We start from the raw sequence: 17,462 nt of genomic DNA on the forward strand, positions 1-17,462 counted from the left end.
ACATACTTGCAGTGGGTGACGGAGAGCTCTGCCCCGCGATCGACATGGGCAGCACCTTCCGGACCGGCTGCTGGTCTCCGTGGTGGAGGGATGCGGTTACCATGGCCGTCGCCGTGGATACATTAGTACGATAACCCTCCTTTCCTCCGGACATCTCTCCATCCCCCTCCTCGTCCGAGTTATCCGAGTGCAGGGGGTTGGTGAAGCTCAGGGCAGTCCTAACAGGAGTAGAGGAGGAGGAGGAAGAGGAGGAGGACAGGTGGGAGGACGAGGACGAGGATGGAGCGACTCGGTCCGAGGAGGAAGACGAGGAGGAGGTTTTGGGGAACTGTTTTTCGGGGCTGTTGCAGACCTGAGACCACGCTGCGTGGCCGGCCTTCAGCTCCACTTTCTCCCCTCCCTCCACCTTCTCGCTCTTCACAGGGAGGTGGTTCGGTCGGGCGAGGACGCCTCCGTCTGCATGACCGTCCCCGCATCCACCCGCTCCTCCCTCCGTGCCCGAGTCCTCCGATAGCGAGGAGCTAGACGTCAGCAGCGATTGGCTGGAGCGCGCTTTGAAGGCGTGGCTTCTTTGCAGCCCTGCTGCGCTGTTGGCTGCACTGCTGCCTACTCCACCCGCTACTCCCATGGAGGAGGAAGTGTCAAAACTACGCGGTCCTTCCTGTAACGGCACCTTTTTAATCTCGATGCTCAGCTTCCTCTCGATCCGAGGAGCACCAGAACATTCAACAGCCGGGGAGAGCGGCGAGGAGGGAGTCTGAGTCTGGCTTTGGCCCGATTCGGATTTTGTCGATGTGGATTTGTTGTTGTAGTTGTCGTTGAGATCTAGATTTGAGACCTGAGTCTGCTGTTTTCGACTTAGTAGATCTTGGTCTTTCTGCTCTGAGGGACTGGTCTGCTTGTTCGCACTGGATTCTGACTGGTTCTGCTTCTGGTCCGCGTCTTTATTCTGAAAGGGAAAGGAAATGAAAACGCTTCAGCAGATTTTACAAATGCAGCATCACATAGAAAACAACAGAAGTCTTCCTTTGTTGGGGCAGGGAGTCAGGAATTTGGGCAAGTAAATCTAGTATTTTCTTCCCACAAAAAAGTGTGAAATTTCCAGAAAACCACTTTAAACCCATTCTGGTGCATGCATTCATGCATTCTGGTGATAAGCTTCTTTTTGTAAATATATTTCTTGACATAAAAAAGTGATTTAAACAAAGTCAGAGATTCTGCTAGTCTTTTCTTCTCAGGGACCCTGATGGCAAAAGCAGTCACCTTTTGAACAACCAGAAAGGTCCTAGCCAAGAGTCTGAGGCATCTAAGTGAACTGGCTCATGCAGGGTCAATATTTCCACTGTAGATTTTGGAGGCTGACCCCGACATGTCTCAAGTCCAAGCAAAATTAAGTTTAAAATTTTGATATTTCTGTCAAATCACTTTATGCCATACGTATAATTTCATAATGTCATAAAAATAAACCTTTAGCACTAACTAGATCCTGTTCAAAAGATTCAATTCTGCGTTCCTGTGAAGCCATGATTGATTCTGACAAGAAAATCATATAGAACTGCAGGCTGTTTACACAGACCAGAGAGGAAAGGACAGGAGGGGTTGCAAGTAGAGGTAGAGGTAAATCTAAATTCATTTTATTCAATTAAAAAAAAAAATCATTTTAACCTGTGTATTTCTTTTTTGTTTGTTTTTATAGAGTTGGTCCCACTTCTAACCATGATTTTGGAATGTAAAAAGAGCAAAAAAACGCCTTTAAAGATCTTGGGGATTCAGAGTTAAAAGTAAAAAAACACATTACACAATAACACAACAAACTTTGATGCAACTTTGACGAGAAAATCATATAGAACTGCAGGCTGTTTACACAGACCAGAGAGGAAAGGACAGGAGGGGTTGCAAGTAGAGGTAGTAATAATGCAAATATGTGGAGATCAAATTTTATTTTTCCAATATTTACAAGACTTGGAAAAGTGTTGTAAATCTAAATTCCTTTTATTAAATTTTTTTAAAAATGTAAAAATCATTTTAACCTGTGTATTTCTTTTTTGTTTGTTTTTATAGAGCTGGTCCCACTTCTAACCATGATTGTGGAATGTAAAAAGAGCAAAAAAAACGCCCTTAAAGATCTTGGGGATTCAGAGTTAAAAGTAAAAAATCAATATTAAATCAAACAGCGAGGGAGCAAGGAGCCGACACAATAACACAACAAACTTTGCCGCAGTATAAAATGGAATACAATATAAATGGAAACATAAACTCTACTGGTAAGTGACACCCTACCGTTTAATTGATATGTTTTTGTTTCTGGTTCCCTTTCTTTGATCATGTGAATGTATCATGCATGGCAGAGCACACTTGGTTTGTTGTACTTGCTTATCCTATTTGTGTAGGATGACTCCTGAATCTCTCGCCTAAATCTGGATTTAAATATGTATGTGAGCCAAATGTATGTTTTTTTCGTTTTTGTCATGTATGTGTTCCTGTTTTGTCTTTTGAAAATTTAATAAACACATATTTAAAAAAAAAAAAAAAAAAAAACTCTACTGGTAGACTGACCTGTGTGGTAGCCAGGACGTGTATGACAGGTTTGGGGTGGTAGCGGTCGTTGTCCTGCCGTACGTTGGTGACGGTGGGGAAGGCTGAGGGGGGAGAAGGGGTCAGGATGGGGGGTACGGGGTGAGGCTCCGGGGGCTGGAGGATCTCCTCCTTTACGTCACCTTCAGCTTGAGTACTAGACAGAGACAGAGAGAGAGAGAGAGAGCTGAAACCAGACAAGCTGAGTGGATGTTCCACAGAGGAACTTTTGATGTTCTTTAATAAGACATCTCTGTTCCCCAGCGCCCAAAATGAAACCGACGCTGTAATTAAAACACCAAACTCAAAGCCAGAATTGTACATTCACAGATGTTACAGACTGGGAATTAATTTGTACGCCAACATATTTCGCTTTTATGCTACAATACAAGCTGTTTGAGTGTTAAAGCAGAAATCTAACCTAGAAAGAAGAAGAAGAAAGAAACAGGTTGGAAGACTGCGGTTCGGCCAATTAAGGAAATGAAAATGATGAAAAGGGAAGAATTTCATCATGCGGGTGAGACAACTTCCAGACATTTGGACATCCACGTTTTAAATTATTCTCCGTCTAAAAAGAAGTGATGAAACTAAGATGATGAAATTAACTTATGCTAAATTTATTTCATACAAGGATGAAACTAAAAGGTAGTTTCTGTTCATGTTGTACAGCTCAGTCACCACTAGGTGGCAGAATTTTAAAAAAAGCAAGATTCTCATACTATGAGTCCAATTATATGTCCTCAGAAGTTACTGTATGTTTCACCCATATTTTGTGGATTTAAGGTTGACATGATGTGTTGATTTCAAAGTGCTGAAACAGAATAAATGCAGAGTTTATCCCTCTGAATGCATTTGACTTTTATTTAATGTTTCTGGGACTGCAGTGCAAAGTTGAAGACAGATTTCCTAAGACAAATGTTAAAAGGGACCTAGTATGTTTATTTTCAGGTTCATATTTGTATTTTTGAGTTTCTCTTAGGACATATATACATGCCTCAATGTAAAAAAAAACCCAGTTATTTCTAATAAATAAGAAGGAGAATTTTTTTGGTTGAATCCCATCTTGTTACCTTGGCAGCTAACAAAAAAGTATTTTTTGACAGATGAATTTTCATAAAATTTCTCCTTTAAAGCACTGAATACTTTTCTGTTCTGCTTTTATTCTATTCTTTTTTGTGCCGCAACCTACAGGCCACTGTTGGTCCATAGCAAAAAGTGAGTTATATAAAAAAAGACATTGAATTCTCTTTTAAAAGCACAAAAAGTCATCTACCAGATAGTTCAGTACAGTATCGTGCCTGTAGTGCTGCATAAATATTAGACACGTATGGGTTCAACAAACCTCTCCTATATGTATATGACTGTGTAATGTGCTTATGAACTTCTTAGAAAAACAGCTATAGATAAACGAAGTGTAGGTGTGTGAATTATAAACAGGATGCTGAGGTTGTGACCAAGCCAGCCACACAGTGATGGAAAGTTTAACATTAAGATGCTGTTCCACTCCGCAGAATATACATTTAAATATGCATGCAAAAATATATACAGAGAAAAAGAAAGCTGTGAAAGGATGTGGTGGCATGCTAAATCAAGAGCGCATGACTGAAGCAAGAGCAAACGTAGGACTGCACATGATGCTGTGTGTGCGTGGTGTGTTTGTGTGTGTGTGGATAAAAGTCAGACAGAAGCTGCAAGCGGGAAGGACAGGGGACTTCCTTTTCTTGAGCAAGTCTGGAGTTGCAGTCATACTGTAAAAGGCTTCCTCACAGTATCACAGTGATCACGGTTCTAATACTTCTTCCTTGTGAATTTTTGTTTGATTATGGAAAGCATGTGATGATTTATAGTTATTTTTTTGCAATCAAATTGTTACTGATATGGATACACAAAGTCTTAAACCAAAAAGCGAAACTTTTGTGTTGAACTTGACATAAAACTAAAATACATAATTAGAAAAGAAAAGAAAAAAAGAGAAAAAATACTCATTGCTTTTCGTTTGTTTGATATTTACGATATATAAATACTGAAACACTAGACGTTTGCTATTTTTGTTGTCTTTTATTGCTATAGAATTATATTTTAAAATGGTATTATATATATACATATACATATATATATACATACATATATATATATACATACACATACATATATACACATACATATATATACATATACATATATACACATACATATATATACATACACATACATATATATACACATACACATACATATATATACACATACACATACATATATATATATATATATATATATATATATATATATATAAAAAAGAATACATTAATAAAATAAAAATAAAGAAATTAAACATTTTATTAATAATAACAGATAATATAAGTGTAAATAAATAGTATGTTTGTATATACAAACACCAAAATAACAGTTTATATATGTATACATAAACATACATGTGTACATTTATGTGTATTTAGACGTATAATAAATAATCTATATTATTTCATTTCTTTACTTGTATTTCATTCATTCATTATTATAATTTTTTTTTTTTAATCAAATCATTTTTCTTTTACCTTATATTTATCATTTATATTCCTCATTCTATGCATCTCTAGCTCTATATGTAGAGGTATTTACCTGTTAATTAATTACATTTTCAAAGGGATTTTTAATATCACTATTGGCATCTCTTTTACTTCTTTCTCATTTCTTATTTTAATTTCTTATTGTTATATTATTAATATAACTGTTGTTATAGGTATCATAATTATTTTAATTAAGTCACTATTTTTTTTAACCTAATATTTATTAGCATGCATAACTATCTCGAGGCATTAAAACTGGACTGCTGATCCGTATATGCTCTGAAAATGTCAGTAAACAAAACTGTAAAAATAATAATAATAACAATAATCTCAGTGGGGAGGTCAGAGGTTGTGATTGCTGGAGAACGAAGATCCTGCTGAGATTAAACCCCACTAAAGAGCTTTTCTAATCACTAGACTCTAAAATAGTCTCTTATGGGTCTCCTATTGGTAGTTTCAGGCCTCCAGGTTAAAGGAGTTTTCTTTAATGAAAACATAAATTACTCTTGAGATTTCCTCCTCTATATCGTCTTCATTGCCTGAGCAAGCAAAAGATTTATTTACCAATAACTCAGATGATTCTCAATGGTGCTCATTGTTTCCACAGGGATATGAATCATTCAGATAGCAAAGTCTTTATGATAAGATAAGATTAAATTTAAATTATTCCTGTGGGGAAGCTGAGCTATTACAGGAGCAAACACTAATAAGTCACAGAAAAACAAATAAGCTGTATCAAAGCGCATGAAGCCCATCTGAAGACTGCAGCACCATGAAAAATGCAACTATGTATGAAAATACGATGCGTGTTTACATGAAGCGAATAAAAAAGTAGTGGTAGTAATTAGCATTAGCAATAACCAGCAGCGGGAGCAAAAAAAATATGTTTAACTGTAGAAAATGAGCAAACTTTAATGTATGGTCTGAATTTTCTACATTTCTGTATCGAAGACCACAAAACACAAACCAACTTCCTCTAACTTTGGATTAACTTCTTTAACAAATATGTTTTTGCTAAATTAGATATTTATCAGCGTGACTGTCTATATGAATTAACTCGGTATGGAATCACACTGGGCAGCACTCAAAAAAACCTCTTTATAATATACACATTCATAAATAACAAGCATTATTTTCCTTAACAACCATAATTGAATAAATGTGGAATCGGTGTAATTATTTGTTTTAAGTATAGTTTTAAGTACTGGGTATTTATTTCCCGTGTTATGTAATTAGGATGGGAACACTGTATCTTTAATTATGTTATGGATGAATAAAATGAATAAGTTCAGTACAGATTTGCCCAAATTTGTGCCATTGTCAAAGAGAGACCGTGATATTTTTTATCACAACTTTTTTGGTCTGGTCGGTCTCACTGAACTTAAAACAAAGTGACATTTTTTTTTACCATATTTGTGACATTATGACACCTGTTTTCAGTACAGAACAAAATATACTGTTTAAAACTTAATTTGATAAATATCAACACATTCTATCTAAAAAACCCTTTTCAAAATTGAAAAAAATACTCTATAACTTAAAAAATACTGCATAACTTTAATATACTCTTAACACACAACACACAAGAGCTTTAAAAAAAAAAACAGCTGCCTGACGGGCTGTCATGGTATCAGATTTTGTGGTATTTATATAAAATTTGAAAAATTAAATAATGCTACCAGTCACATTCATCTTTAACTCTGGTTATTAAGTGTTTTGTCTATTTTTTGGTAAATTAATTACAGTCAAAGTACGAGTGTAGGGAGGCAGAGAGATAATTTGTAACCATAACTGTACAAAAGTGCAAAAAAAAAAAAAAAAAGATTTAAGAGTTGCTGAATTATTTAGAAAATATTATCTTATGTATATTATTAACATACCATCAATATAGATTTTTTTTTTTAAATATCAGAGTAATCGTAAATTTCGCTATTTTGATCTAAAATAAGCACAGATATTATCTTAAAAAAAGAACTATTTGAACAAATAAATAGACGACTAAAAATCTGACAAAACATTAAATTCCACCTTTTTTGATGTTTAAGATGCCTCGACACATTTTGAAAGTTGGGAGGAGGAGGATATGACTCTTCAGGGTGTGGTTGTAAATAAGTTTGTTTGTATGTAAAGGCCATGACTCAGTATCTGTGACCTTGATGCCAGCCTCACTGGAGCTTCTGCAGAATGTTTCTTTCTCTAGCACACATACACACACTTGTACTAGTGAAGTGACCCGGGGGACGTGTGGCCGGCAGAATGTGGACTATGTTGGTAAAAATAGCTCTTACCATCACTAAAATACTCCCAGGCTTAAACTAGGCCTGGACATTATTCGTTTAGGAAACTGAGGAACGACACAGAGAGAGAGAGGAAGACACACACTGAGACAGAGCGAGGTTTAGGATATGAGAGTCTTCCAGGAAAGCCTCGAATTTTGGCAGCAATTCCGAGTTCAAATTTGTATGTTTTACTTCAAGCAGGAAAGAAACGTTTCAGTAAACAGATCGCTTGCAGCTACATCCCAAAATTAGGACCTCTGAAAAATGTTTGCTTTCCCATCAACCCGGCTGGTACTGTAGATAAATAAAGCTCACCATAATGTTAGTGCAGTAAGAGAACACAACAAAGATCATGTTGGCTCCAACAAATTACTTTTCTGCAATAACGGAGGTTTAGAAAGTGTATTTATCCACCTAAATATAGCGTTAACTTTAACTGATATTGATTTTCTAAGAATATTTTTCCACTTTACCTTCCCATCAGACAGCCCTGTATAAGTTTGAAATGGGGGAACTGAAGTTGTTATCTATGTTCTCTTCAAAGCCACCAGACTCCACTGACAAAAACAGTTATTTAACCTTGTAGATCAAAGGAGTTGTTGGTCTACCACTAACAAACTAGTTAGTTTATTTGTGTTATTGTGTAACGTTGGTGAATCTGAACTAATCCTTTTAAACACCAAAGTCACACAATAACAGTTACAAACTAAGAGATCAAGGCAGTGGTAGACCAGCAACTCCCATGTTTGGCGAGGTAAAAATTACTGTTTTTGTCAAAGGAGTCTGGTGGCTTCGGAAAGAGCAAGATAAATGGCTTCAGTTTCTGATTGGAAAAGTAAGGTAAACGGGTAAAAAATATTCTAAATATAGCACATACAGTACAGGCCAAAAGTTTGGACAGACCTTCTCATTCAATGTTTTTCCTTTATTTCTATGACTATTTACATTGTAAATTCATCAAAACTGTTAATGAACACATGTGGAATTATGTACTTAACAAAAAAGTGTGAAATAACTGAAAACATGTCTTATATTCTAGGAAGCAAAGGGTGGCTACTTTGAGGAATCTAAAATACAAGACATGTTTTCAGTTATTTCACACTTTTTTTGTTAAGTACATAATTCCATATGTGTTTATTCATAGTTTTGATGCCTTCAGTGAGAATCTACAATGTAAATAGTCATGAAAATAAAGAAAAATACATTGAATGAGAAGGTGTGTCCAAACTTTTGGCCTGTACTGTACTTAAATTGAGATTGATCTTTTAGGTTGCTAAAACACATGTTGCTCCAAACTGGGATCATGCTGACCTCCATCTTTTATAGATAACACACCGACTATGGAGAAATACCTCACACAACCCTGCTTTAAAAAATCCAAACTATCCCTTTAAGCACAGACTAAAATGCTTCACACACAAAAATGCTGTCAAACTGGACATTTTTAGACAATGCTTCCAGCAACAGGTAATTAAGTGAAACAGTCTCCTGGCAACAAGTTGTCCCCTGTGACATTAAAGCAACAGCACTGAGGCAACTCATTGAGCATCTACCCAGCTTGTTTGAAAAAAGTTGTATTTATTGCTGCATTAACAGCCTTCTGTGGATAAATCATAAGAAGAGGGGAAAGGGGGGAGTGAAGATGAACTGGGTGAGAGAAAGTGGAGCACAACCCCTGCTGGGCACGTACAGCAAAATTAAAAATGAGGAGATGGGGAGGAAAGGGGTCAGGGAGAAGAAGAGAAGCAAGAGGAGAGGATAAGAAAGGAGTGAGGAGGGGGATGCATGTGGGAAATATGCCAAGAACAAGAGTTATAGAGGATAAAAGAGAGGGCGTGCATGTGTGTTTATGCATATGACAGATACCAGATACTGTATGCCTGCAAGTGTGAAAAAGCATGTATTTGTCCTCAAAGAGAGGGAGATGAAAGATATAGCAGCTCTATTTGAACTAGCCTTGGGTTGTGGTACATGCAACACCACAAAGTGTTGCAGGGAGTTGTTAAGAGTTGCAAAATGATCTATAAATACAGCTCCTCCTCAGGCCACAACAGTTGTTAACAGCCAAACAGAAGTTAACTTCAGTAAAGTGGAGGCCGGGTGGATCTGTGGGCTGACGGGGAACTCATGTGTCAGAAAGCTCCGGTGAAAAAAAAACGCCTGCTGCTTCGGTTTGGTCAGTTTAATATGTTTTCATTGTGCGCTCCACACAAACTGTTGTGCTGGGATTTTTTTTTTTTGTGTGTGTGCGTTCCTCCTACAAAACACAACACCCACTGTGTGCAGTGACGGTCCACTTCACACCTACTGCTCACTTCTGTGTGAGCCTGTTCATTCATCTGTGTGGAGGATGAGTGCCCGGGATTTTATTCTTCAACTACGTTCGGTTTAAAGTTGTTGTGGGAACTTTAGGATAACAGGCGTAAACCAACAATATAAGGTAGTTATGGGAGCCAATTCATATCAATGCCATGGAAAATAATAAAAACAACCTTTGAGTCACTATAGTGAGAAACTTCCTGGAAATAATAAGTCAATATTTTAGAGTGAGTTTATCATATGCTAAGTCATTATCATTAGAAAGTTTCTCGTTAGTTTAAAATATGTCTTATCTTGTCATTAATTCCTAATTTATTTATTTTTTATTATAATGAATTCAGGATCTTTTTTTTCACCACAAGGCTGAGAAGTCAAGTTTTCATTTTATTTATTTATTTTACCAGTGTAAATGGGCTTCCCCTAGCTAATAGGCAATTCAACTAAAATACATACATAAATTGAAATAAAATATATTATTACAAAGTCTGGAAAAAAGCCTTACCTGCGTATGCGTGGGGGTTTTGGAGGAGGCGTGTCCCATCTGTCATCATCTGACTGCTGGCCTGCTTTATCTGGACTGCTTTCATCCTGGACAATTTACAAACACACACACACAAACAAAAATACTCAGCTTTTTATGGAATTTTCATATAAACACTGACATATTTTGGTCAACAAATCAAATGATTAAATAAATAAGTAGATACATAAATAAATAACTTACACAAAAAAATAATGTAAATTAAAAGATAAATAAGCTAATACAAAAATAATAATAAAAACAAAAAATAAAGTAAAATATAGAATAAATAGGCTATTAAATAAAATAACACACAAATCAAATGTATTTTCCAACAATATGCACCATAACAAGCAAAATTAATTCTCTGATGCAAAAAATGTGTATGTGTTGTGCATATGAGAATTGTAAACATGCTGTGTGCTTCAATATTTACTTCAATATCTATCTACATTAACAGTATATTTCGAGTAGTCTCCGCACTGCCACATATTTCTCAGTCCTGTCCTTATAATAATAATAATAATAATACATTCAATTTTATAGTGCTTTTAAAGGTACTCAAAGTCGCTTAACATAACAGGAATTTGACAGACACAAACACAAAATGCAGAAGAAAACAGAACTAAACAGAGATGAGAGATAAGAGTTCATGTTTTGTAAGCTATTTTGAGAAGGTGATATAAAGGTTATAGCAGAAAGAAATGTATCCGTTGCCAACCGTGTGAACCAGTCCTGAAAAGACTCTAGTTCACTCTAGTTTCTAATCATTTCATTTCCCACCATTATACTAGTCTTAATATAGTCTGTGGTTCCACAGTGAGACACCGCTTGTGGATCACTGAGAACATACAACCTGAGGCAGAGCTCAGAGTTGTTGTTTTTTACATTCATAAACCTTCAGCCAACAGTTGTGAATCATGGGACATTCCCGGAGTAGGTGAACAAGTGTTGTGTAACTCCAGTTTTTGTACACAAAGATCCAATTCAGAATACAGAGTGAATACGTATAAAAAATATTAGGTTGAACATTGAATAAATGTCTTTGTACTGTATTTAATAGAATGTTGGTCAAAATGTATTTACAAATCATTGCATTCCGTTTTTATTCATGTTATTCAGAGCAACAGAATTGTTTTTTAAAATCTGGGTTTGGATTAGCCTGGGCATTCCCATACTGCCTTGCACACTCGATTTCATTTTAAACGTGCAGACAGTCTAGAATCTATGGCTGTTTCTTAGCTCTGTTTTAGGGATCCAATCACAGAACGTGGAGGGACGGTAAGACGATGACGCGTACTATTCTTACAGATCCAATATGGCTGCAGCAGACACGAAGCTCTCTTTATCTAGCTGTAGACAGTCTTCTAGATAGTTTAGAGCCAAAGTTTATTTTAAAAGAAGATCAACGTTTGACTTTACACTCCTGTTTCACCACCAAAAAGGATGTTTTAGCCTTGCTGAGGAACAGGATTTGGCCAAAGCCTAATCTACCAACTAGCCCCGCTACCGCTCGCTGCTGTAACGCCGGTGATCTGGCTACGAGCCGGGGGACAGCGGAGCCGCCCAGAGACCCGCAGCAGCTGGTCTACTGACCATAAAATCAGTGGATGTGTGTGGCTGAATGACATGAGGGGGAATAAGGCGTAAAAAATGAATAATCTTGCAGAAAGCGAGAACTGGAGAAGCAAAGCAGCAAGCAACACTCTCTCACACACACACACCAACACTGTAGACTTTTAGCTGAAACTATAGAGCAGCCAGAGTCAGAACATGCTGCAGAAAAGCGTTGCAGAAGCAGAATTGAGCATTTTAGTCTCAAAGGAGAGATGGGCTAGTCTGGCTTTGTAAACATCAGTCATGTTTATGCTCGATGCTTCCTCGAATTTCTGTCGCTCTACATACGTTATCTGGTATAACTGATACGATTGGCTAAGAGCTACGTACAGACGCTTATGATAGACATTCTTGGCGCCCAATAAACGGCTCCGGAGGATCGTAAACCACGCCTCCTCTACGGAGAAATGAATGGCTCGTTGCCAGACTACATCTCATTTGTGGTTTGGATAGCATTTCACACATCATTAGTTTTGCAAAAAATTTAAATGTAATATAATTTGACACTGAAAGTATTTTACTGTTGCAAGGTACAGCACCTCTTCCTCTAACTATTCTCCACTAACTCTCTTTCTTCTCTCTGACACGTTTCTGGAGCAGAGGCAGAAAGTTGCTCTCAAATTGCTTCACTGACGGATCAAAATTGTTCCTGAAAGAAGCTCTAATCTTCTTCCCTCTCTTCCTCTCAACCCTCGGCTTCCTCCTCCTCTGCTGTCTTCCCCCGTGACTCATTAATTTGACTCTCTCTCCGCTCCGATAATGAGAAGATGACGGGACAACTTCAGGCGTCATAAACTCGAGACAGAGGGGGCAAATCAGGCCACTTCAGCTCTTCTGAAGAAACTAACTTGAGCACATTTGGCATACGTGAAGAAAAGGTCTGATTGCATCTCATTTGGCGGCTTGTTCATGTGTGTTGTGAGGAATCAATTTGGAGGGAATACTTCCTGCAAACAATGGCGGCTGCGTGTGAGCAGAAAAACGCGTGTGGGATGTGTGTATGTGTAGGCTTATTGTTCCTACTGCCATTGAGAGCACCTATGTGGGTGTTTTAGTCAGTAACAATGGCTGACTGGACATGAGTCAATCTGTGTATGGACTGAGTCAGTACAGCACACTGATAATGTTTAATGTGTGTGTGTGTGTGTGTGTGTGTGTGTGTGTGTGTGTGTGTGTGTAGTGCGCTCTTGGACTTTGTCAGATAATAACAAGGTTATAATGAGTAGCAACCAACTCATACAGGAGCTGTTGTCTCTCCTCCGTATACACACGCCTACTCTTAACAAATTATTAATAGCACAAACTTTAAAACAAGCCATAAAAGTGCTGGACAGTGGACGGGTTTCTCCCCACTTAGAAGATACTAAAACATTTAATAAAAGTGTGTCAGCTGAGTCTTTTCTAATGTAAACATGCCGTGACCGTCTCTTGGAAGGGTCTCCCTTTCCCAACGGATGTGTGTCTATTCTCAGACTCAAGGTGCATTATGGGGGAGGGATGATGTCATCGGAGCTTCATAAGCAGGAAGTCAAACCGCTGGATTGCTGCCAATGTCCTCCCTCATCGTCCCTCTGTGTCTTACGGCACGTCAGTCTCGCACACAGTCTCATTGATGCTTCTGTCCTCTGGCTTTCTGTCTCTTATCTTCACATAACTGCATAGCAGTGCTGGGAAGCAGCATCACTTCTAGTTTAGCTACATATTTCAGTCGCAGACAGGTAGTAATTGATACAAGCATGTAACCTTTCCAGGAGAGGGACATTTCTTTTTTTACCAAGCAGCTAGGAATCACAACTAAGTGCTACAACATGCGGGGGGTTTCTTTATTATTAAAAAGCTTAGAAGTTAGTGAAATTCTGCTATTCCTAAAGCATCCGTCATCTGCCGTTTTTTTCCCCAAGAACAGATTTGATTTCAAAAACTGCACTGAAAGTTTAAAGATAAGCCACAGAGGAGGATTCTGCTTCTGCTTCTTTGATTTTCTAAATATGTCGCTTTTGTCATATGAGTCAACTTGTTTTGGTTGCACTTCAAGAGCAAAGAGAGGAGGAACGGAGCCATTTAAGGACACTTCATATATGGTGCGTGTGTCTGGGGGTGACGGAGGATAATGCGAAGTAAATTAGAAAGAGGGCAGTGGTGACTGACGGAGCAAAGCTTTTTTCAGCTCTTTTAAGCAGGTCTAACTGTATGCAGTCCTCTGAGACTACCCTGCAGAGGAGAGATCTCTCTTTCTGGCACAAACTATTTTTTTTGTCAGTGTAAAGAGCAAAGTTTTCTAAAGGCCTCTCTTCCCTCTGTTCTGTTCCTCCTACCCTCTCCCTCCCCTGTGACTAATTATTTGTGTTTTTTTTCCCACTTTGAGTGCGTTACTCAGCGACATCCTGTCTTTCTTTAACACCAGACAGCATGCACAATATGTGCGTTGTGTGTGTATGTGTGTGTCATACCATGCCATCGTGTATCTGCGTGTTGGTTGGGCTCTCCAGTAGCTGCAGTTGTTTCTCAAAGAGCTGGGCGATGGCTCGATGAACTAACTCGTACTGCTCCTAGAGGGACAAAAAATGAAAAACAGAGAGAGAGAGAGAGAGAGAGAGACATAATGAGGTAAATGGATGAGAGGTGAGGTGAAGGAGAAGGAAAAACAAAGAAAGCAAATCAATATTAAAGCAAAAACATTCTCATGTCTGTACTTAAAAACATCCATTTACAATGCTATTGAATAAAAACCTGTGTGAAAACAATACAAGAACCTTCGCTGATATAATCTCATTACTTTCCCGGTAAAGCACTAAGTGTATTGCACTGCATTTTCAGAAATTACATTACAGTTACCAGCGTCTAGCAGTTTCTGTCAGGGCAATTCTATAATTTCTCTAACAGGGCTCATTTTCTGTCTCAATGTCAGGTCGTGTGTGTAGGAGGGGGCGCCATAAATAAGGCAACCTAAAGATACAAATATGACTTGAAGATGTAAGTTATGTCCAGCTGAGAATACTCTGCAGTGTTTCTCTTATATGCATTTAACAGCAGCGCGGCTGCTAAATGAATAGTACTGCTGCTAAATACAAATCTCCTCCAAATACATAAAAAAACTGTAAACTCTCCTTCAAGCGGCCAAAGTTGGGGGTGAACAAGGATTATAAATCACACGCCCCCAGACATTGCCACAGTTTAGCTGTGTCCTGTTATTGGTGGTTTGAAACCACAGCTGGCAGCAATTAAGGCTCTGCTGCTGGTCCATCTGCCAAATAGCGGATCAAATGCATGGCTTATTAATGAATTAATGAATTAATTAAATGTTAGGCAAATGTCTACATGGTGTAGGGTTAGTACAGACTGCCTCTGCAGCAAACTCCACAAGAAACATGCAAACACACCTATGTCAAAACTGCAGCAAAACAACCTCAACCAGTTACAAATAATGGTGGGAATGTGTCGACCTCTGCTAAACAGGCCAAGATCCATTTACAACCAGGTGTGCAGCAAGTAACACAGGAATGAAGAGACTTGACACGGGCTATGTAATGGAGATAACGCTGCTGTAACTGTCACTCAGACAAATACTGAACAATATTGTAGGACTTATTAATCAGAACTTTTTCAGAGCAACTTCAGGGTGTCTTTTGTTTCGTTATGTTGTTCGTGCAGAGTGGACCTGACTTTGATAATTCTCCTGATGTGAATACTGAACAATCGGGCAATGGTATCTGTTTGCTGGTGGCTTTTATGTTGTTGTTTTTTGCTTTGAATGAGGCTACAAGGCCTTAATACCTAAAGTTCCTAATTCTAGCATTTTCTTGCACAAGGTGCAGCAGGCTTCAAAATAATATATATATATATATATATATATATATATATATATATACACTACCAGTCAAAAGTTTTAGAACACCCCAATTTTTCCAGTTTTTTACTGAAATTCAAGCAGTTCAAGTCAAATGAACAGCTTGAAAGGGTACAAAGGTAAGTGGTGAACTGCCAGAGGTAAATAAAAAAAGGTAAGCTTAACCAAAACTGAAAAATAATGTACATTTCAAAATTATACAAGTAGGCCTTTTTCAGGGAACAAGAAATGGGTTAACAACTTAACTCTATGGAGTCTTTTTTTTGTCCATTTTTGAATTCTTTTCATGTCTTTATAAGTCATTTTGTGTCTTTTTTTGGTCATTTTGTGTCTTTTTTTGGTCATTTTGTTTCTTTTTTAGTCATTTTGTGTCTTTTGGTGTCTTTTTTTGGTCATTTTGTGTCTTTTTTTAGTCCTTTAGTCCAACATAAAATGTGATTTTGAATCTTTTTTTTAACTTTCAAAACACTATCATGCTCAATAAAGAATTTTAAATGTTGCAAATGTGCATTCATTTCAGAGTAGACTGAGACATTAAACTGCATCATTTTCAATTCAATTCTGGAAAAGTTGGTGTGTTCTAAAACTTTTGACCAGTAGTGTATATATATAATATCAATGCTCAAACCCTGTGTAATAAATTGTACCTGTGTTAAGTGTCTATGGTGTTAGCTGACAGTATTCTAGCCATTTTTTATTTAAAACTTCTAATTGCTATAAAAACAAAAGCTATAAAAACAATTACAATTTAACCTCCTTGGTAAAGGCAGCTATACACATTAGCCCCAAATCATTAAGGAGGATTTTACATTTTTTATAAATATATTACTCCAACAACTTTACGTTAAATGTTGTATTTCGGTGAGCTAAAATAAACCTTTAGAGCAGTTTGAATGCAACAAACCAGTCAGTGTGTAAAGGAAAAGACAAACTAAGAACAAACCTTAGTCTGAACAGCAGAGTGTCGTTGCGTCCTCATCTCTTGGATCAACCGAAAAACATTAAAATCTTCTGGAATTTTCTAAAAAAAAGCACAGAGCACAACAAAAGGGTTAATTCTCACTCTACATCTAGCGTGTAGAAAGTGTGTGTATGTGCACAGGTATGTATTAGGTATGTGTAGGAGTGTGTGTGTGTGTGTGTGTGTGTGTGTGGACATACCCCAGCTTTGAGGAGGTTCCATGTGTAGTCGATAGCACAGATAGCACCCGTCCTCCCACAGCCTGCACTGTACAGTCACAGACATACAGATTAGATTCAACAGAAGAAGAACATATGTAAAGACACAGAAACACACTCTAGGAGCCTAAATGCAGTTTTTTGTTGTTAACAGAATAATTGAAGTTCATAAGAAATAATAATGATAATGTTTACAATATGTACATGTTTTGATATTTACAATATATGTGGATAGATATATTTTTGTTTTGTGAAGACTGTACCTTTAATATGTCATTCTCGCGAGTGCTTGGTAATGGTAATTTGGTAGGTAATGTGATTTGTGGTCAGTCAGGACAAGCGGGGAGTGGAGCCCTATAGTTTTTTGACCTCTCTCTCCACTACTTTCTAATTTCGTGTATAGGACGCGATTTTTATTTTCATTTTGTGACATTTTATATTTTGTATTTTCCTGCATTTTTCTGAGTAAACATTCAAGTTAACCGGCTGGTCTCTGTGGATTTATTGGATGTGGACACGGGGAAGAGTGGTACGAGCGTCAAATTAAGGCTTCACCT

The 17,462-nt window shown here is 37.5% G+C and overlaps 1 protein-coding gene across 2 annotated transcripts in view; it reads right to left on the bottom strand.

Moving 5' to 3' along the window:
* The window catches only part of ptpn12 (protein tyrosine phosphatase non-receptor type 12), a 65,913-nt gene that overhangs the window by 16,265 nt on the left and 32,186 nt on the right, over positions 1 to 17,462 (bottom strand). For both annotated transcript variants that reach the window (XM_059325645.1, XM_059325644.1), the window contains exons 9-14: positions 16,888 to 16,954; positions 16,670 to 16,747; positions 14,330 to 14,428; positions 10,245 to 10,330; positions 2,557 to 2,731; positions 7 to 949 (exon numbers count right to left, since the gene is read on the bottom strand). In XM_059325645.1, coding sequence (XP_059181628.1) covers positions 7 to 949; positions 2,557 to 2,731; positions 10,245 to 10,330; positions 14,330 to 14,428; positions 16,670 to 16,747; positions 16,888 to 16,954 — 1,448 coding nt within the window. The remainder of the gene's footprint in view (positions 1 to 6; positions 950 to 2,556; positions 2,732 to 10,244; positions 10,331 to 14,329; positions 14,429 to 16,669; positions 16,748 to 16,887; positions 16,955 to 17,462) is intronic.

The sequence above is a fragment of the Centropristis striata genome, chromosome 22, assembly GCF_030273125.1.
Source record: "Centropristis striata isolate RG_2023a ecotype Rhode Island chromosome 22, C.striata_1.0, whole genome shotgun sequence".
Taxonomy (NCBI): domain Eukaryota; kingdom Metazoa; phylum Chordata; class Actinopteri; order Perciformes; family Serranidae; genus Centropristis; species Centropristis striata.